Source organism: Carcharhinus amblyrhynchos, chromosome 13 (genome assembly GCF_965287045.1).
Source record: "Carcharhinus amblyrhynchos chromosome 13, sCarAmb.v2.hapA, whole genome shotgun sequence".
NCBI classification, from domain to species: domain Eukaryota; kingdom Metazoa; phylum Chordata; class Chondrichthyes; order Carcharhiniformes; family Carcharhinidae; genus Carcharhinus; species Carcharhinus amblyrhynchos.
The window spans coordinates 35,719,003-35,740,620 of record NC_137336.1 but is presented as its reverse complement, the minus strand read 5'-3'; the positions used below and the strand labels follow the sequence as shown (position 1 = coordinate 35,740,620).

Below are 21,618 nucleotides of genomic sequence, written 5' to 3'. Positions count from 1 at the left end.
CTCCACAACCACAACTTTTTACCCTGCAAATCCCTCTAACCTACACACCTTGGGACAATTTAGCAAAGCCAATCCATCTAATCCACACGTACATCTTTGGACTCTGGGAGGAAAACGGAGCACCCAGAGGAAACCCAGGCAGACATGGGGAAAAGGTGCAAATTCCACACAGACAGTCACGCAAGGCTGGAATCAAACCCAGGTCCCTGGTGCTGTGAGACAGCAGTGCTAACCACTGTGCCACTGTGTCACCCACTGACTGAGAAAACTGCCCTAAAGAGACAGGGAAAAAACATCGTTCTCACCACAGTTACTCCCTTTTCCCCAGTCTGTTCTATTTTTGCATAGCTTACTACTTCATCTGAGACTAAGCTCAACTCAAATCCACAATAACAGTTACCTGCTTAGTGCAATAGATAGCAATCAAGAGTTGGTCATTTTTGCACTTTCTTAACCAAGGGGCATGAAGACTAGTGCATCCTTCAATGGAGATCAGTAAAGATCAAAAACCTAAAGAAAAGGATGCCATGCACATTGCACCTTTTGTGATTTCTGGACCTCCCAGACTGCTTCATGGCAATTAAATACTTCTGAGGTACAGCAATGGTTGTAATGTAGAAAATATAAAACAAGCACTCACAGAGTGCATGATAATGTCCAGATAATTTGATTTAATTGTGTTGTATGAAGGATAAGTATTGTTCAAGACACCTAGAAGAAGTCCCTTGTAGTTGCATAGGCTTGGATTTTCCAGTTCTGTCAGCAGGACAGAAAATTTGACAGAACAGCAAAAGGTCGTTGTGGGATTTTCCAATCCTACAGTGGGAGGGACTGGAAAATCTTGCCCATAGCTGTGAGGGCAAACAAGGGACCCTTTTTGACACCTAGGGTAGAATTTTCTTGTACTGCCTGCCATGGGAATTGCAGCAGGTGGGGCAGAAGATTTAGCGAGCCATGCAAAGGCCAGTTGACCTCGGGTGGGAATTTCCAGTCCTGGGGTGAGTGTAGCTGGAAGATCCCACCCCTAATCTCAGCACTGAAATGTCAACCTACATTGCTGTGTTCAGGCCTCGGAAATGGAACTTGAACCTCACAACATTACAGACTTGCGAGCCACAGCAAACACAAACCTTCAGTTTCTAGGCTATATCACTTGCTGCACATCATAAGCACATTAACTTTTGTTAATTGTTCAATGTTGGAACTTTTGTTGATTCAATTACTTTCTAATGATTGATCGGTGAAAAGGAAATAAGTTTTTAAAGTCTTGGCCTATAGTTAATTAATGTAAAATTTTAAAATTGCATTCTATTATAATTTCTGCAAAGTTACATTCATGTTTCTGATACTTAATAAAATATTTTAGCTGAATAATAAATTCAAGAAACAGATCCCAGAGGGTGCTGAAGCCACAAATGTACTTGTCGGCGAAGTAGATTTTTTGGATAAGCCATTTGTTGCCTTTGTGCGATTAAAGGAGGCTGTGATCCTTGGGGCTCTGACAGAGGTTCCACTGCCAACCAGGTAAGGATCATTTGATTTGTCTGGAATTAATTTCACTTTCATGTATTGACGCAAATGTTTTAATTATTTATTAAATTACCCTTTCCACTGATGTACATTGGGATGTGGCTCTCTAGACATTCTCTACATCTCCCTCAATGCGTTTTCCCAGTTTGAATCTGAATAGTGGTTGTTGCAAGTCTATTTGAGCATGGGGATAATTATAGATCAGTCTGATCCTGCCTGTAGCGGCCCACTTTTCAGCAGCAGCTCAATAATTAGGACTGGGAATTCTTTATTTTTATTCCTCTTTATACAGGAATACTAGGGCTATTTTTAGTATCTCATTACACTTCCAGCACAAATGCAATTTGGAACTGAATTTACCTGAATGAATAACTCAAGTGTGGTATCTTGCCCACTGTAGCTCATGTGTTCTGTCAGATTTACCGAGTATTAGTCATTTTGGCTCTCATTAACCTAAGTGAATGAATGTTATCTTCATGTTTTAATGGATCTGTAATTTGCAATTGGGCAGCACAGTGGTTAGTACTGTTGCCTCACAGCATGAGGGACCCGGGTTCAATTCCAGCCTCAGGTCCTCCCTGTGTCTGTGTGGGTTTCTTCTGGGTGCTCTGGTTTCCTCCCATAATCCAAAAATATGCAGATTAGATTCATTGGCCATGCTAAGTAGACCCTAGTGTCAGTGGGATTAGCAGGGTAAATATATGGGTTACAGGAATAGGGCCTACATGGGATTGTGGTCAGTGCAGACTTGACGGGCTGAATGTCTTCCTTCTGCAGGGATTCTATGAAAAATGTTTCTATGTTCACTCTTTTTACTGAGAATTGAATCCTACTCCTGATTTTGGCAGCCCATAGTTATGATTTGCCCTGCTGCTTTACAGAGCTTTTTCTCCACGGTCCCTGGACTGTCTTCTATACTACAATCAAATATATGTAAGATGCATGCAATAACTTCAGCAATATTGGCTATTGTAATATGATCAAGCTATGGTACAATATAGAAACATGTAGTTACAGTTGAAGAAACATCTTGTATTGCATTTTCAAATGATTAAACTCTTAAGGAACAATGTATTGGGTCAGGATATGTCCAAAATCTTGGAAAGGCATACTCTTATTGGTCTCAATTCCTCGCTAGGTTTTATGCTTTGATTTTTCTGGCTACAGTTAAATTTTGTAAGAACCTACTTGTGATACATGGGGAGGTAGTGGCTTAGTGGTATTATCCCTGGACTATTAATCCAGAAACTCAGCGAATGTTCTGGGTGGGTTTGAATCCCACCACGACAGATGGTGGAATTTGAATTCAATGAAAAAATCTCTCAGAAAAACCCATCTGGTTCACAAATGTCCTTTAAGGAAGGAAATTTGCCACCCTTACCTGGTCTAACCTACAGAAACATGGTTGACTCTCAACTGCCCACCAACAGAACAGAACTTGATTTAATTTGATTTCAAATTCTACAAACCCAGCATTGGCACAATGAATTAGGGGAAGACAGTGGCGGAGTAGAATATAAAATTTATCTTAGAAAAGGTGACTATGAAACTGTCAACAATTATTGTAAAAGAAAACCCACATCTGGGTTATTTTAGGAAGGAAATCTGTCATCCTTGCCTGGTCTGACCTACTTGTGACTCCAGATCCATGGCAATGTTGTTGACTCTTAACTGCCCTCTGAAATGGCCTAGCAAGCTATTCAGTTCAAGGGCAATTAGAGATGAGTAACACATGTTGGCCCTACCAGCAATGCCCACATCCCATGAAAGACAAAAAAAAGATTATTTTCTATGCTGTATTTTCTATGATCAATACATTTAGCACGAGAGTATATTTTTAATTATTTTTGTTAGATACTAATATATTTATTAGTTATTTCTTTTATTCATTTGTGGGACATGGGTGACGCTGGCTGGCCAGCATTTATTGCCTATGCATAGTTGTTTCAGAAAGAGAAAATTTTGAGGCTGTGTTTATGCAGGGAACATGTTTCTGACATTCCGATACGTGCTGGCTGCCTTCAAGGCCTCATAAAGTTTACCTTAAAACAAAATGAGCAGCACAATTGCCCAGTGGTTAGCACTGCTTCCTCACAGTACCAGGGACCTGGGTTCAATTCCAGTCTGTGTGGAATTTGCACGTTCTCCCCATGTCTGCATGTGTTTCCTCCGGGTGCTCTGGTTTCCTCACACAGTCCGAAGATACGCAGGTTAGTTTGAATGGCCACGGTAAATTGCCCTTTAGTGCCCCAGGATGTGTGGGCTAGGGGGATTAGCAGGGTAATTACGTAGGATGCTCTGTTGAAGAACTGGTGCAGATTCAATAGGCCAAATTCAATTCCCACTCCACTGTCTGTGTGGAGTTTGCACATTCTCCCTGTGTTTGCATGGGTTTCCTCCGGGTGCTCCAGTTTCCTCCCACATTCCAAAGATGTGCGGGTGAGGTGCATTGGCCATGCTAAATTGCCCTCAGTGTCCTGGGATGTGTAGGTTAGAGGGATTAGTAGGATAAAATACGGGAATAGGTGGAAATGTTGTCATTGCAGATTCAATGGACCGAATGGCCTCCTCCTGCACTGTAGGATTTCTAAATTAACCTTCTTCTGCACTACAGTGATTCTATGAAAATATATTTTTCTAGAACAGTTCCATCCAGAAATATCTCTTTCTCTCTCTTTCAGGTTCCTGTTCATTCTGCTCGGGCCAAAGGCTAAGGCTATGGCTTATCATCAGATTGGGAGAGCTGTTGCAACTCTGCTTACCGATGAGGCAAGCCATGAATCAATTATAAAATTAAAGATTTTGGTGGAACTTGTTAACTATATAAAAACTGTGACAAATATACAAGCTATCTCACATGGCATGAGAAACATATAAGAAAATGTACAGATGTACAAGACAACAGATAAACAGTGCAAAACATTTGAGACAACGGGCCCGATTTTACCACTGCAGCGCACGGACATGGTAAAGTCGGGCGTCAGGCCATTAACGTGATCTGCGTCTGTGTCTGCGCAGATGCCCACTTTACTAAGGCCCAAAAATTGCCATGATCCGATTCACGCCCGAAATGGGTGCAATGGCAATTTAAATGTATTTGCATGCATTTAAATTGAATTACTGGGCTGCCCGCCCAACTTTACCAGCATTTCCCCCTTTACCATTGTGTTCACGCATCCAGTTTCGGTGCAAAGCAGACACGCTCGGCAAAGGCCTGCTTCGGGCATTCCAGCTTCTGAAGAGGCGCTTCCAACGGCTCTCTGACTCAGATCGGTGGTGGAAGGGAGGGGGTGGGGGGGGGGGGGGGGGGAAGTGAGCCAGATCATTCTCTGTTCGGGTGGGGGAGGGAGAAGAGAGGCCTGATCATTTTCTGGTGTTGAGGGGGGGAGAAGGCGGATCAGATGGTGGATGGAGGAGAGGAAGGAGTAAGGCCAGATTGTTGTCTGGTGGATGGGAGGCCAGAGGGAGGGCAGATTGTTATCTGGTGTGGGCGGGGGAGGGGAGGCAGGGGGAGGCCAGGTTGTTGTCTGGTGCGATGGGGGAGGGGAGACAGAGGGAGGCCAGATTGTTGTCTGATGGAGGAGGGAGGGGAGGGGGCAGGTCAGATGTATCTTTGGTGGGGAGGGGGAGGGAGGCCCAATCATTCTCTTGTGGGGGTGGGGGGAGTCCGCTGCCACTGCGGGCAATCGGTGAGGGGAAAGGGGGCAAATGGTCGTGATCAGTCTGGGTAGCGGGCGTTGGGTGGATAAGGGGGAAAGTTATGTTGTAGGGGTGGGGGATGATGTCTTTGGGAGCCATTACTCCCGCTTGTCACTCCCAGGCCGCTTTATCAATTTTTTGCAGCCAGGGAGCAATGTGACAGTGGCGCAATTTTCAATTTTTTTCTCACTGTACATGTGCAGTTCAGAGTGCTGATCATTTCAGGCGTGCTAAGCCCCGCCCATAGCACGATTCAGATTCACGATTTTTTTTTCAGGCTGAGTGCGTATGGGGACACCTGAGAGCAGATTTCCAAATCCGATCTGAATCGCATCCAGATTCAGCACTTAGAATGAAGATGGTAAAATCGGGCCCAATATATATCAGACAATAGATAATCAAATGCAGAACCTTCAAGTTTTGGTATTTGCCTCACCCAGGCCTGTAGGCACAAATTGTTAAAACCGTCTTTTTCTGTGAAATGTATTTTCTTTCTCTTTGCAGTGCAACTTATGCATCCTCCTTCAACTGCTTGCATGAACTTAAATGTAAATGTCTGCTAGACTCCTGCGATTACATAGCTCAATTTAAACAAAGATGATTGTTAGGCAGCTATTTTCCTCAGCCCTCTGATCAAATGCTTTTGATATCAGTAATACTCCCTGTTCCTTAAGTATCACCCTCATATAGATGTTACCACAGAATTGTACTTCTGGAATAGATTTTTACAACTTTCAACAATTTTTGAATCACAAAAGTATTTTTTAACCTTTATGTTTATTTGACCTTGAATGTTCAGCAAATATTTTTTAAGAAAAGCTATGTTTATAGTTGGCATTTACTTTGTAATGAATTATTCATTAATTTTAATTAGTTGATTAAATAAAATGCAATAATTATTTTGCAGTTATTTCATGTTGTGGCATTTAAGGCAAAATCGAGGGAAGACCTTTTAGCTGGAATTGATGAGTTCCTTGATGAGGTAACTGTGCTTCCACCAGGGAAGTGGGATCCCACTTTACGGATAGCACCACCAAAGATTCTTCCATCACCACACAAACGGTAGGTGTTGAGTGAATTGATCTTTTTTCATTGCTTTTGTCCACTACATACAATAGAATAAATCCACCAAGTAAGTGAGAAAATTATAGATGCCTAGATTGTTCCCTGGCCAACAGTAGGAAAATATTCTACCTGTTGTCAGTGCTAAGGCTGAAAGAGATTCCACAAAAATGGCAAGAGGTGTTGTCTTATCTGACAATAGGCACTTTCTATTCAAAGGTGTTATTTTCATCTCTAAAATTCTCTGATTGGAAAGTCAAGATCAGTATTTAAATAATTTCTTAAAGCTATTCTTCCATTGTGCTTCCTAGACAAAAAATAACGGAAAAGTCACATTGGGGTAGGACACGCCTATTGAGTAGAATTTAATCCAAGTAATGGGGTACTCTTTTGCTGGCTAGCGAGCTGGTGAGAGCACCATATCACCTCCTTTGGGGAACGTCCGTTGTATTAAGTGCCAATTAAGCAAGACAGAGTCTCTTCAATTGGGAGGGGTGAGAAATCCATTTTTTGTCTCTCACCTGAACATACCACTTCACCTCACTGAAACTCAATGGGATGAGGTTATAAGATCGCACTCACCAACTCTAATGGATCCCTTTCTCTCTCTCTCTCTCTCTCTCTCTGGCAGAGACAGCTTTCTAACAAAAGCTATTGACTTTCTCTTAAGGCAATTAACTTTGGTCTAATGCTGGATTCTAACACTGACCTGGATTCCAATGACAATCCCCAACCTTTGACAATTACTTTAATCATTTCTATCACAGTTACCCATCAACTAGCAATGTCCTGCATGAACGCTAACAACTTAGCAAGTGCTCTACTACTAACTCCTAACTTTCTTTCCCTGCAAAATCCCAAGCAAGTGTCCTGAGACAAATGCTATCTCCGGACAGGTGCAAAAACTCCAGTGATGCTTCCTCATCTTTATATCTTTTTTGCAGGTAGCATTTGCAACATCTAGCCTAAGAATGCGTACTTGTGTCAATACAACCGACAACTTCTAACCAAATATTTAAAATTCTTGATCAATGTGAGGAATGCTCTTGGCTTTCCCAATGCAATCTAACCTTAACTTATATCCTTTAAGCGGGAGAGCCATCTCCAGACCATTCTTCTAACCAATCAGTACTGCAGTCTTAGCTTCTGTTTATTGCTAATACTGGACACACTGGAGCCCAAATATGCAAAATGTGTCCCAGTTATAACTTCATCTTTTCTTTCTTAAGGCGATATTACAGTCCTTTGGCACTTAAAGGAATACTAACTTAAAGATGTTCTTAACATTCCAATAATGCACACAAATTAAGATTTTTCATCGCTAAGCTTATGTAAAATACAATTTGATAACTTAAGCCTTATTAATTACACAAATGTGCAAAGGAGGAGGTTCTAGCAAATCTCTCCCTAAACCTCTCTGCTTCTTTCTTCTTCTTCAAACCTATCTTTCTGTCCAAGCTTCTGTCACCTAAACTCATTTCTGCTGTTGTATTTTGGTGTTGGATTGTTTGACATTGCTCCTGTGAAGTGTCTTCTGATATTTTATTGTGGTAAGGGCACTACATCAATGGCAATTTTCTGCTGCTGCCTTTACAAAATGCCACTTTGCCATTCCTTAATCCACTTTCTCAACCTATTTTTGTGCCTCTTTGTATTTGGTCCCATTTCTCAATTACTCCCACACTGGCATAGATACAACCATACAAATAGCATTTACTGTAACTAACTTGAAATGTGACCTCCATTCAAGGGAGTCTCATGCAATTATCCAATCTTCTGTCATTGTATGATTGGAATGTATTACAGACATAAACTGTTCTCAGTTCAGTTTGATGTACAATAATTTGCATACCACATCATCATAGCACCAAGTTGTGCTGCAGTTGAATCTTTTTTTCCCTTTTGTATTTTATCTTGCAGAAAATCTATATATTCTCATAATTTTAAAGTTCATATGCATAAAGGAAGTCATATTCACCATGAAGAAAGGTATGGGAGTAATCTGCATGTTGCTGAGGATTTGAAAAGAACAGGAAAGTGAGTACCTACATAATACTTTTGGCTTATTTACAACCCCAAGGGACGAGGGCCCATATAAAACCTCTTGGGCTGTAGGCACCAGAGAATGTTTGACATGAAATAATATATTGTATACATAACCTGTAATTGTAATTGTAGTGAGGTGTACTACAGTGTCATGTACTTTTCTGAAAAAATAGTATTTCATTGCACTTTATATAATGCAGTAATGCTTTTAAAAGTCCTATGACTGAAGAATATATATTTTTTAAGATATTAAAAATGAAGAAACATATCTCAGCTGAGAATTCAACACAGCTCAAAAATAGAAGCTAGGACCTTCCTGCTCACTTTCAAATTGAGTAATGCAGTTACCATCTGATTCACTAAACAGAACTGGGTTATTACTTTAAAATTAAACACAGGAGCAGAAAGTTATTCTGATCATGTAAACCAGTGAGAAATCTGCTGCAACAGATTCAGAAAAGAAAACTACTTTTTGTCCTATCTCCAGGTTATTTGGGGGATTGATCAGTGACGTCAAAAGAAAAGCACCTTGGTTTGCCAGTGACTTTTATGATGCTCTGAACCTCCAGTGTCTTTCAGCTGTCCTGTTCATCTATTTGGCCAGTGTAACAAATGCGATTACATTTGGGGGAATCTTGGGTGATGCAACCAACAATATGCAGGTTTGTATGCAAATTACTTGGGTGCTATTTATTTTAATTGTATTACATCGTTATAATTTTCATCTGGCATATTAGGTCACAGTGCCTGCACAATAAAAGACTGCTTTGGTCACAGTAATTACACATTATAATGCTCTTTACCCTGGTCGGATAGTCAGCTTGTCTAACCAAAAGTAAAAATAATTACACTGGTTTCTACTATTTTTGTTTCTGTACATGTTCTGTGCATACAAGAATACTTTTAAACCTCGGGTGATACTACAATATTTATAACTTACGGTTCATTCTTATTTTCTTTCATTTTTTTTCCCCCAGTTTGTCTTCTCACTCTTATATTTTATGGAATACAATTCCTGCAGTGCAGAAGGAGGCTATTTGACCCATCGAGTCTGCACTGACCACAATCCCATCCAGGCCCTGTAACCCCACATCTTTACTCTACTAATCCCTCTAACCTACACATCCCAGGACACTAAAGAGCAATTCAGCTCTTTCAACCTAATCAACGTAATCTGCACATATTTTGACTGTGGCAGGAAACCAGAGCACCTAGAGGATACCCACGCAGACACGGGAGGAATGTACAATCTCCACATACACAGTGACCCAAGCCGGGAATCAAACCCAGGTCGCTGGAGACATGAGGCATCACTGCTAACTACTGTGTCATTGTGCTGCCCTGTGCACTTTTCTGACTTTCCATTTCTTCCTTCTCCTCTTTGTCTCTTTTCCTCTATTCCTTTACTTATTTCTGCTGCTTTCTCTTCCATGACTGCTTTGGGATAGAAAAATAAAATCAGTTTTGCATCAGAATGATCACCATCTTTTGTCTCTCTCCCTCTCTCTTCCATGACTGCATTGGGATAGAAAAATAAAATCAGTTTTGCATCAGAATGATCACCATCTTTTGTCTCTCTCCCTCTCTCTTCTACTTATCTAGGGCATCATAGAGAGCTTTCTTGGAACAGCTATTGCTGGAGCAGTTTTCTGTCTCTTTGCTGGCCAACCATTAACTGTTCTTGGTAGCACAGGTCCTGTATTGGTATTTGAGCGTCTCCTCTTCAACATTAGCAGGTAGGATAATTATAGTTGAATATTACTTAAGTTTCAGTATATATTTGATACTGAGGTTTTATCTTTGGTGAAATACCAATCGACTTTCTTAGTTCTTACCATGAATGTACCATAGTAAAGGTTGTAAAGTAATTGGTGGTCACATTCTATGTTAACTCATGGGCATGTCTAAGAGAGTGAAGTTGGTATGGGAACTGTGGGCAGAATTTTCGGCCCCCAGTATAGTCAAGGCGGGTGTGGAAAATTTGCATCTGCGTGTGGGTTTGTCAGCACCTGCTGGGCCATCTTCCCAGAGGCTAGTTTGGGCGAGAAGGACTATCTGTCCTAAACTGGTGGGTAGCTAATTAAGCTGGATGAATGGTGTTTTAAGCAAATTGTGTTGACATTCTCATTGACCTACGAGCCCCCAAGGAGTCAGAAACTATACCAGAAGACCAGGGGCCAGTACAGTAGGCAGGCTTTGAGGCTCAACCTGCCTGCCTGGACATGGGTGGGGATGGTTCACTCTCCATGATGGTGACCTGGCAGCCATGGTCATACTTCATTATAAAAGTTTATGATGTTGCCTCATGATGGAAAGCAGATTCCTGAGTGAGGCTTTCTTTCCTCCTCGTTGCAATACTTGCCATTATTATTATACAACGCATTGATTCTGTATGTTGTACTGGATTAGTAAGTATGGATAAGACTTTGTGTATTTACCGCTCAAAAGGTTCCCATGTTCAGACTGTGGCTCTGATGTGGATGATCACCTGACGAAGAGGGAGTCCCCTCGAAAGCTTGTGAGTTTACTATCAAATAAATCGGTTGGACTAAAGCCTGGTGTTGTCAGACTTCAGACTGTGGCTCACAGTTCTCTGACGGGCTGTAATCATGGAGAAGCTGGCCCAACTTTGCAAAGTTGCAGGGGGCTGTGAGAAACTTATCTCTGTGGCAGGCCCAGACAGGACAGGGTTGCAAAGGATGGGCTCTCTACCTGCATGCTTGTCACAGGAAAGCAAAATTTGACAGTACCAGGAATGGAGGTGGGAGTCTCAGAATCGAGTCTCGTCAGCCATTTTAAATGTTTTTGGAGCTAGCCTAACTCTGTGAAATTCTGGGCTAGTGTCTCTGAAAGGATTTCCACAGCCACAGAAAGTAAGTGGTTCAGGAGAATGCTGGTCAGGATTTCCCCAGATATGAACAAGAAGGAAATATCTCGCTCTTTCGACACCACAATTAATCTGCCTTCTTGAAGATAGCTGCCATTCCCCCCTGCCAACTTGATTAAAAATCCAGTAAAAATCAATGTGGAATGACTGCTCCTGGCAGGTTGCGCAGTAGGGGACCTGCCACAGTCCAACACAAAATGGAAATCCTGCTCTGAGAATCAAACCTGGGATCTTGTTGATCTGAAAGACTCAGCTTTACCTGCCTTACCCAGTTGAGCCACTGGGGGCACTCTAAGTCTATTCTTTAAAAGGCATTGAAAATAAAAAGGAATTCTTATATTTCTTATGAGCTTTTGCACCTGTTTCCTACAAAAATGAGGATATTTTACTTACTCAATATTAAAAATAAGGATATTTTCCTTACTCAATAGGAAATAAACACCTGTCCAGCATTAACAAACCACAAAGGATATTGGAAAAAAATATTTTTTTGTTACCCTTACAAAAATGTGACCAACAGATCTTTCAGGGAATGTTTCAAGACTCGATGCAGCAAAGATTTGGCTTTAAAATATTTATTTATAATTCCTTACTATTTTGCCTTTTGTGCCCCAAATTCATATAAACATACTTTTAAAGAAACGTTCCTAAAATTAGCTAGTTGTCTTGGTGACAAAAATGCTTTTTTGTGATGTCCCCACATGTACTGATCGCTGCTTAACCACAAATCAATTTTTGAAATAATCGGGGGTGAAATTCCAGTTTGGCAGAGGAACAAAATGGATAGGAGCAGATCAGCTGACCATTATACACCCTTTTCAAAATGGAAAGATAGTGGTCTGAGCATGGGAATAGCTGTGTTTCTGTGAGTTCTGACGCTATTCGGTCTTTCATTTACCACACTTACAAAGCTCGTGCTTATCTAATCTGGAGCTGAGAATCATATATTATATCCCTGGAAGATTTCTGGTTAAACATCGGTGGCAAAACGCCAGGAAATATGAAAAACATTCCTCAGAACGCTCCTTCTAGTTAAGGAATACACTGTGCAGATTGTACAGCACGAGAGCCGTGTAAAAATACCCTTCTTTCTTTTCGTCCGCACAGTAATAATGGTGATATATGCTTTATGGTCTTTGCTCTGATCATTGATAGTGCCATTGCTGGGAAGTGGGCAAGTGGAGTTAGAATGCAGAAAGGGTGTTCAGTATTCGATTTTTCGTGCAGTATATTGCTTCTCTTTTTTGATGAGAAAGACTACTTGGTGTAATTGTGAAAGGTTTACAGGTATAGTCCTGCAGGACCTCACATTTGGAGAGGAAAACCTCCTTAGAACTAATGGTTTTGCATTTTTAAAAAAAATTTTGGCATTGAAGAATAATTTATTTGGTTCCTGCAAGACTACAGACAAAGCTCAGGTCATATTACTTTATCCAGATACTGTACTTGGAAATGTGGTTTGTTCTGTGAAATTTAGCTCTAGGTAAATAACCTAGAGTTAAATCTATAGTACTAACAAATTCTGAATGAGTTCATTGTCATTATGTAAATTCTAGCGCGTAGTTTCCAATTACATACATGTGTTTATCCAGTTACTTCATATTAACTGGCGTTGGTCAGTTTTGCAGATATAGGAATTGAAGCTGTTTAAAGCTACAGTGGTTTCGAAGAATTTTGCATTTTATTAAACGCTTAATCAATATTCATTATTTTCCTATGCATCCACAGTGATTATCAGCTTGACTATTTGGAATTTCGTCTTTGGATTGGAATTTGGACAGCTTTCTTTTGTCTCATTCTGGTTGCAACTGAGGCCAGCTACCTAATCCAATATTTCACACGGTTCACTGAAGAAGGTTTCTGCGCACTTATCAGTTTCATTTTTATCCATGATGCTTTTCAGAAAATGTTTAATTTGGCAGAGGATTATCCAATCAATTCTGATTATGACATCAACCATGTTACTCTCTATCATTGCTCCTGTTTGCCTCCTGAAGCAGGTAAGGTTCCACCGAAATAAATTGTTGATCTTTATATAAACAATTTTAAGCACATCATTGAAAGAAAATGTAGTTTCTCCATTGAATTTCACATGATTGCTTTCTTTTCTTCAGCTAATGTTACAAGTCTGTTTAACAAAACGAATGATGCACGTTTTAAACCCAGCTTTGTCACCTCTAACACAACTGTAAGTTTTGGTTCCAACTAGAAATTTTATATGTTCCAAAGTAATAATAAAGTTCTTCTCTCTTTTCCCAAAGGTGGGGTACAATTGCATCGTTATTATTAATAAGTTACTATTATCAAATCTATTAATAAGGAGGCTAAAGTGGGATAGTTAGAAAATCACAACACAATCTGGCAGAGTCAATGTGGTTTGTGTAAGGAAAATCATGTTTGATTAATTTATTAAAGTTCTTTGAGAAAGTAACAAGCAACATGGATATAAGGGAACTAGTGGATGAGCTGTACATAGATTTTCCAAAGGCGTTTGACAAGATGGCACATCAAAGGTTACTACGCAGAATAAGAGTTCATAATATAGGAGTAACGTATTAGCATGGATAGAAGATTGGTTAGCTAATAGGAAGCAGAAAGGAAGCTAAAATGGGTCATTTTCGGGTTAGGAAGATATGACAAGTGGAGTCCCACAGTGATCAGCGCTGGGGCCTTAACTATTTTCAATTTATATCAATAACTTGGATGAATGATGTTAAGATATATAGGATTAAGTTGTGAACAGGAAACAATGGAGTCTGCAAAGGGATATAGATAGGTTGAAGTGAGTGGGCAAAATTTGGCAGATGAGTATAATGTGGAAAAATGTGAACTTGTCCATTTTAGTTGGAAGAACAGCAAAGCAGCACATTAGGCATGAAAGGTGTGCAGAATCGCTGACAACAATGCGTCTCTTCCCAAAGAGCTCAACACATTCTATGCCTGTTTTGAGCAAGAGGTCAGCGAGAGATCATCATCCACCCTGAGAACCTTGGCCGAACCGGTATCCAAAGTCACCATCGTAGATGATTGATCAGCCTTCTTGAAAGTTAACAAATGGAAAGAACCCCAAATGGGATACCTGGATGAGCACTCAGATCCTGCGCGGACCAGTTGAGGGAGGTATTCGCAGACATCTTTAACCTCTCCTTATACCGATCTGAGGTCCCTACCTGCTTCAAGAAGATAACCATTATCCCTGTATCAAAGAAAAGCCAGGCAGAGTGCCTTAATGACTACAGCCTGGTGGCTCTGATGTCCATCATTATGAAGTGCTTCAAAAGATTAGTAATGGCATGCATCAACACCGGTCTCTCAGATTGGCTAGATCCACTACTGTTTGCCTATTGCCGCAACAGGTCCACAGTCAGATGCCAACTCCCTGGCCCTACACTCAAACCTGGAACATCTGGATAACAAGGACACTTATATCAGTCTCCAATTTATTGACTCCAATTCAATCTTCAATACCATTATCCCAACAAAACTCTGACCAAGACCTCAAAAAACTACAAAGGACTGTGAATGTAGTCCAGTCCTTCACTCAAACGAGCCTCCCATCCATTGACTCCATCTACACTTCTCTCTGCTTCGGAAAAGCAGCCAGCATAATCAAGGACCCCACGCAGCCCAGACATTCTCCCTTCCACTTTCTTCTGTTAGGAAAAAGGTACAAAAGTCTGAGATCACGTATCAACCGAATCAAGAACAGCTTCTTCCTGCTGCCATCAGACTTTTGAATGAAGCTACCATATATTAAGCTGATTTTTCTCCCCTAGCTACAGTTGTAACACTACATTCTGCATCCCCTCCCTTCCTTCTCCCCCATGTATTCTATGAACGGTATGGTTTTGTCTGTATAGTGCGCAAGAAACAATACATTTCACCGTTTCCCAAGACATATGACAATAATAAATTAAATCAAATATTATTTAAATGGAGAAAGATTGCAAATTCTACTGTACAGAGGGATCTGGGTGTCCTAGCACATGAATCACATAAAGTTAGTATGCAGTTGCAGTAAGTGTTTAGGAAGGCAAATGGAATATTGGACTAAGAGCAAATAGTTTGGAGACCAACCTATGACACTCATGTAAGTTGCGGTGGAAGATTTGTCAAGCTCTCATGGGCAATAAAGGGGGAGAGTTGAAAAGTATGATCCCAGATTTTCCACTTAGGGCCTGAAGGAACAAGCCTCCACCCAGTCCTGTGTAACTTGTGTTTTAAGCCCCCCGACACTGCCACCACTCCAATAGGATTTAATGAGAGTGGTAGCTGCCCAAGTTAGTTAATTGGTTAATATGTCACTGGGATTCTAATTATGTCATATAAAATTGATTAACAAAACTAACGACTCTCCTGCCTAAAATAGGGTCCAGTTAAAGTAACAATGTGCAGGAATGGAGTCTGAGCAGTCTAAGGTTCTACTGTTTGGAATCGGTTGCCCAAAAAGTTAGCTGGTTATCGAACAAAAGGCAGCAACATAACTGAGCTTGAGATTGCTCTGACCAGGTGTCCCCACGTGCATGCTTCCCAACAGATATCGCTGGACAGAAATCAGAGGGAGGAATTGCAGATGATATCCCTTTCTGAATCCGAAGGCATTTAAACCACCTTGAACATCATTAAATTCACGGCAATTGAAATCGGTGAACTCAGCATGGATCCTAAATCAAACCTGGGACCATCTGTTTCACACTGGTTGCTGCATTTACTCATCGAGTCTTCAGTGCAACTCCAGGGCTTTGTCATATTTCTAGTTCAGGGTAATGCCAGCATCTTGGAAAGAAATATATCATGCACAACCTCTTCTGACTTTTAAACTATATGACGCAGAATATTTTGACAATTAAGGAGATCTATATCTTTTACGACTTGTAAATATTTGATCAATATGCAAACATCTGCACAAGGTTTTGGTATTCCTGTTTAACTGTGTTTTCTTTTTAGTCCAACATGCAATCTGTCAACTGGAACTCGCTTACAAAGCAAGACTGTTTGAGGTTTGGAGGACAGCTTGTGGGCGAAACCTGTGATTATATTCCAGACATTGCACTCATTTCCTTCATTCTTTTCTTTGGTACATTTGTTTGTTCCATGTCACTGAAGAACTTTAAAACAAGCAGATACTTCCCAGCGGCAGTAAGTACAATTTGTTGCATTTTTCATAGCAGACTCTCTACACAGCAACAAGTAATATGCCTAATTTTCAAAGCCCAACCCTTGACCACAGAGGGGTAACCTCCTCCCCCTATACATCTCTCTCCTCTGTGTCCCTCCACCCCCTCACTCCCCACCATTAAATACTCAACCACCTCCTTCCATTCTCACCAACATCACCCCGCACCACTCCTTAATCGCTGCCATTGAAGAAACATCAGACATCCCGACCCCATTGTCAATTCACCAACCCCATCCCCGCACCCTGACATCCGTTGAACTCCTACTGTGCAGAAGGAGAGCAAATTTGCACCAACTTTCTGAAACAGCATCTCATGTAGGCCCAACCCATTGCCCTATCCCCGTAACCCCACTCATTTCCCATGGCTAACTCACCTTACCTGCATGTCTTTGTTCCCCCACACCCATCCCCCTGCCAAAAGGGTTCCCTAGAGGCCCCAAACTCACTCCCTGGGACAGGACACTTCCTAGCTATGTCCCTGACCACTCAGGGGGCGGGGCAGGAGGGAGCTGCACTGACTTCTGCCCCACCTGATGCAGTCGTCTCAACTGCTGGAGGCCAGTAGTGATTCGCAGTGGCGTGACATTCAGCACTCCCAGAAGCAAGCCATTTAATTATATTAAATTTAGTAAATATCATGGTAATCAGATTCACACCCTTCTAGTGCCAGCAGAGGCGGGGAGGTGGGGGATGGGGACGAGGATAGATCTCAAACAGAGATCTCCCTGTTGCAAATCCTATTATGGTCCTATCAGGAGAGAATCAGACCATAACGGGACATGTATCCAAGTCAAATGCACCCTGAAAATCCCCCCCTCCCCCGCCAGCGCCCCCACCCGCAGCATTTCAACTTGCTGAGATAAAATGAGAGCCAACAAAAACTGCCAGGCAAATGATCCACTGAACCCAGTTTAAAAGCCAGTGCAGCTGGGTGAGAACATGCATGTTGGACGTTGTTGAAAGCAATACGCCTCTCGGCACTCCTGAAGCTAAAAATACCTAAAGACCAGTCATTTGACTGTTAGAAAGCTAATATTAGCAATGGAAGGCTCAGAGATTCTGCGTGGCAGAGTTCATGTTTCACCAAGACCAGCAGGTTGGGAGAGGGAAAACAAAATCAATTGGCTGCGATTTAACTGTGCGCTCGAAGGAGACAGTGCAGCCAGAGAGTCTCGGACCTGTAGGCCTGGCCGATCTTGATGGCTGACCTACGTTTACATAAATATATCCAGACTATCTGGCCTGCCAGCAAGAGAAGAAATTTCCCGAAAGGAAAAACCGGTTTGGACCAGTATTCTTATTTCCCATTTTACTGGTGTTCCATTTTAAAGTGTACCAGAACAGTTCAGACCGGTATTCTTACTTCACCGTTTTACTGTTTTTTTTCCTTTGGGTTGGCAGCACTAGTCCCTCAGGAACTTTTTCCAGCGGTCACTAGGGTGTGCGTGCGCATGCACACGTGTGCAAGTGTTTGTGTACAGCTGCCTCACTGCGCCAGGGACCTGGGTTCAATTCCTGCCTTGGGTTACTGTCTGTGTTAAGTCTGCATGTTCTCCGGGTGCTCCGATTTCCTCTCATAGTCCGAAATACATGCAGGTTAGGTGCATTGGCCACGCTAAATTCTCCCTTAGTGTACCTGAACAGATGTCAGAGTGTGGCGATTAGGGGATTTTCACTGTAACTGCATTGTAGTGTTAATGTACATCTACTTGTGACACTAATAAATAAACTTAAACTGATAAAGAAACCGAAAATAAAACTTTAGAATCTACCTCATGGGCCGCCCTGACTCAAATCTTCAATTCAAATAGCAAATCAGGTCTCGAAGCTATCTTTGAACCCAATGTATATATTTGAAAAAAGGGTCCTGTTGCTTTCCTGTGAATGTCGTGCTCACCTTCTCAAAAGTGTAGGTTAAGATTATGACAGAATAGAAAAGTTGGATTACAGAAATTGAGTCACTACTTTCATTTGATCTGCTTTCTTTTGGTTTCCTGACGTGTGAAGGGAATTAAAATCAGTGCCGTCGAATCAAAATCTAATATTTGGTTCTGGATAAAAACATCCTGATGTGATCTGAGTACCTATGAATGAAATTTGATAAATAGGTGGAGATGCTCCTTCATCAAAGGTAAAATTCTTATATGTATCAGGAGGAAATGGATTTCTCTCCATAATAGTGATAGAAAATTACAACATAGCAATAAATATTAGCCAAGATCCTGGGGGTAACTCACCTACTCTTTGTAACAGGACCATGGGATCTTTTCATTCCGCCTGAGAAGAGCAGACAGGTCTTCAATTGAACTCCTCATTTGAAATGTGGCGCTTCTGAGAGGTCTTACTTTCCATTATATTGACCAACTATCTGTCAGAAATGGGCAAAAAGAAGCAGCTGGCTGGTTTGGTCAAAATTATGGTGTCTGCACGCAGCACTAAGCTGCGGACAGGGTCAAATGCAACTGTTTTGCATGTGTTATGCGTTCTTGTTGTCTTTTGGTTCCCAGACGTTCTTAATAATCGCACATAAAGTTTGCAAAAATCAAACTCTTTATGTTTAATTTTACCATGCTGTCTCGATTAAAAGAAGAACCAGATTGAACTGTCTCTGTGCAAATCACTTCAATCTCTTGTGCAGCTGTGAAATATGGCCCCCTGGAACACTTACAACATGACACATTAGTTCCTACCTATGCGTAGATTTTTACAGATTGAATAACAATATATAGCAGCATGTGGGAAGAATAGTGGGAGCCTTGGGCCCCACTAAGGTACGTTTCCGACAAGCCTTAAGGGCTTTGTCTGCCCTGCCAGATTCTACTGAAGAAGGCATCTGCATTCAGTAGATTGTCATTGAGTTCCAAACGACATGAGAAAACCTTGATTTGCTTCTTTAATGAAGCTCCTACTTAAGATTATGGGTTGGTTAAAATAACAGTAGGTTGGTATCAAGAAGGAATGGCGCAGTAAATCTTTGCATAGTACTTTTATCCATGCACCTGTTCTGTTCCTGTCAGGCCTTGATAAGTTGAAATTCCTACCGTAGTGTCTCTCTGCCAATGTCCCTGGAAGTGAAGACTCTACCTCATAACGCTGGTCTAAAATAATTTCTCTTGGCCTCTTGTTATTTATCTCTTGTGTTTAACCTTTGAAGTTAAGTATCAGCAGAATCTGCTGTTAGGCTCATCTGAGATCCTCACAAGCTCACTTCCAGCAGGGGTCATTACAGGGTGACCTGGGGCAGTAACATTGAACTTTGAAAGTAATTGTAGCACTACTACCATCTTCTTTCCACTCGCTGAGATCAGTGTCCCTGTGGTTGAGAGGTTTGGTGCAGGGGAGCTCAATCGCACAGGGGAAACCTGTTCAGGCCAGGGACACTGAGACTTTGGTGAAGCGTTCTGGAGACAGCAGCTCTTGATTTTGTTGCCAGGTTTCCCCAGCACTTAGGAAACCTGGTTGGCAGTAATTAGTTTTAAATCAGACTCAAGCCCACACAGTGCAATTGATTTAAATAATGCAGCTTCTCAAAGACTGAACACTTGCACACCTCATTACCTGCTGCTGTAAAAATGGCAACTCACCCTGTGGCAGGTTGAGGTATAAGTAAAGATGCACTTTCAGAGACTCCATTAACGGACACAAAAAGGATTTATTAACAAGAAGCATTCAGCAGCCACACAGCTCTGCAGCTAGCTCCCTACATGTCTCCTGGCCTAAGAGGGCTTCAGCCCACTTACCCACTCTGAATCCCAATTAGACTCCCATGCCAGGTGACCCTTTCCTGTGGTGTTGCCCTAAAGGACAATCACTCCAGGATTGTTCCCCTTTTTTTACTGTTTAACTGAGCCATGACCTCCTTCTTTTGCTACCAAATAAACCTGTTGGACTTCAACCTGGTGTTGTGAGACTTCTTACTGTGTTTACCCCAGTCCAACGCCGGCATCTCCACATCCTGCAATGGGGGCAGGGCTTATCAAACCTTCCTTGTCTGTATGACTCCACCACTAAATCCAGTAAATCATGGAATCATGAAACCAGTTGAATTCATATTGCTGGCAGACCGTAAAATCTAAGGCTGGGATTCTCCCAGCCAGCAGCAATGCTCAAGTAACGTAATGGATCAGGAGGAGTCTTTAGCAGGATCAGGACCAGTGTCTGGCAGAGCACAATTCTCCCAGGCCTTTTTTAAAATTTCTGGCGCGGAGCTGATTAGCATATTGAAATTTCACTTTCAATAGGATTAGCGGACTTGGGACAGAGTTTACAACAGCTACCCACCAACGTGAGAATAGGCATCCTCACCCCGCTGGTGGGGACAGAGGCCATTGAGTGCCCCCCAAGAGGTCGGGTACAAGGATGTTGCTCCTTGGGCAATGCCAGCCTGGCATCTTGGCAGCCCATCTTTGGCAATGCCATAGGGGTGGGGCCAGAGGGGCAGGCATACTGGTAGGGTGAAGCATACTGGGCATGATCGGTGGTGACCTCCTGCCACCCTGCAATGGGATCAGTGGGGGAGGGAGTGAGGGATCTATCCAGACTTCCCAACGGAGAAGATCAGGTCTGGCCCGGGGTGGTCCTGGAAGGCCAGCAATCGGGGGCGGTGGTAGACCAGCAATCAGAGAGAAGGGCGTAGAAACATATTGGAAGATCAGTGATCATGAGGCTGATGATTTGGGGTGGGCGGGTAATGCTCATACGTCGATCTCTCCACTGACAGATCAGCGCGTACACTGTGACCCATTCAGCACTATGCCGCTGGCCTCTCGAATAGCATGAGGCTCTGCCCCTACTTACCAGCATGAATCCCTCTGAGGCACACTGTGTCAGAGATTCATTCAGGTAAATACGCCCAAAACATGGGCAGTAAAATCTCCCATTTTCCCATCCATTGCCCACTTAAGATTTTTTTGGGAGAAGACTGACTGATTTGTTTGGAAGCAACTTTGGTGACATAATTTTTTGCATCCCGTTCCAGCTGGAGGAGAGGCTCCAAACTTTCCCAGAGATGCAGTGGGGGCAGGGGAAAGTCATGCAATATTCTCATTCCTGATCACTTTCCACAATTTCTGCTGGAAACTGGTGATGTGTGAATGTCAGATGAGGATAGAATTGATTTGGGCTCACAATATTACAGGCTGTGCCTTCTTGTGCTAGGACTCTATTTATTTACTAGTGTCACAAGTAGGCTTACATTAACATTGCAATGAAGTTA

General features: G+C 42.0%; 1 protein-coding gene across 1 annotated transcript in view; it reads left to right on the top strand.

Annotated features, from left to right (window-relative positions):
• Positions 1-21,618, top strand: part of LOC145351841 (electrogenic sodium bicarbonate cotransporter 1-like) — an 81,246-nt gene that overhangs the window by 18,799 nt on the left and 40,829 nt on the right. Inside the window, exons 5-13 of the mRNA XM_080201538.1 lie at positions 1,367-1,524; positions 4,212-4,299; positions 6,137-6,291; positions 8,212-8,328; positions 8,825-8,999; positions 9,940-10,073; positions 12,953-13,224; positions 13,339-13,412; positions 16,172-16,363. Of these exons, the coding sequence (XP_080057664.1) occupies positions 1,367-1,524; positions 4,212-4,299; positions 6,137-6,291; positions 8,212-8,328; positions 8,825-8,999; positions 9,940-10,073; positions 12,953-13,224; positions 13,339-13,412; positions 16,172-16,363 (1,365 nt within the window). The remainder of the gene's footprint in view (positions 1-1,366; positions 1,525-4,211; positions 4,300-6,136; positions 6,292-8,211; positions 8,329-8,824; positions 9,000-9,939; positions 10,074-12,952; positions 13,225-13,338; positions 13,413-16,171; positions 16,364-21,618) is intronic.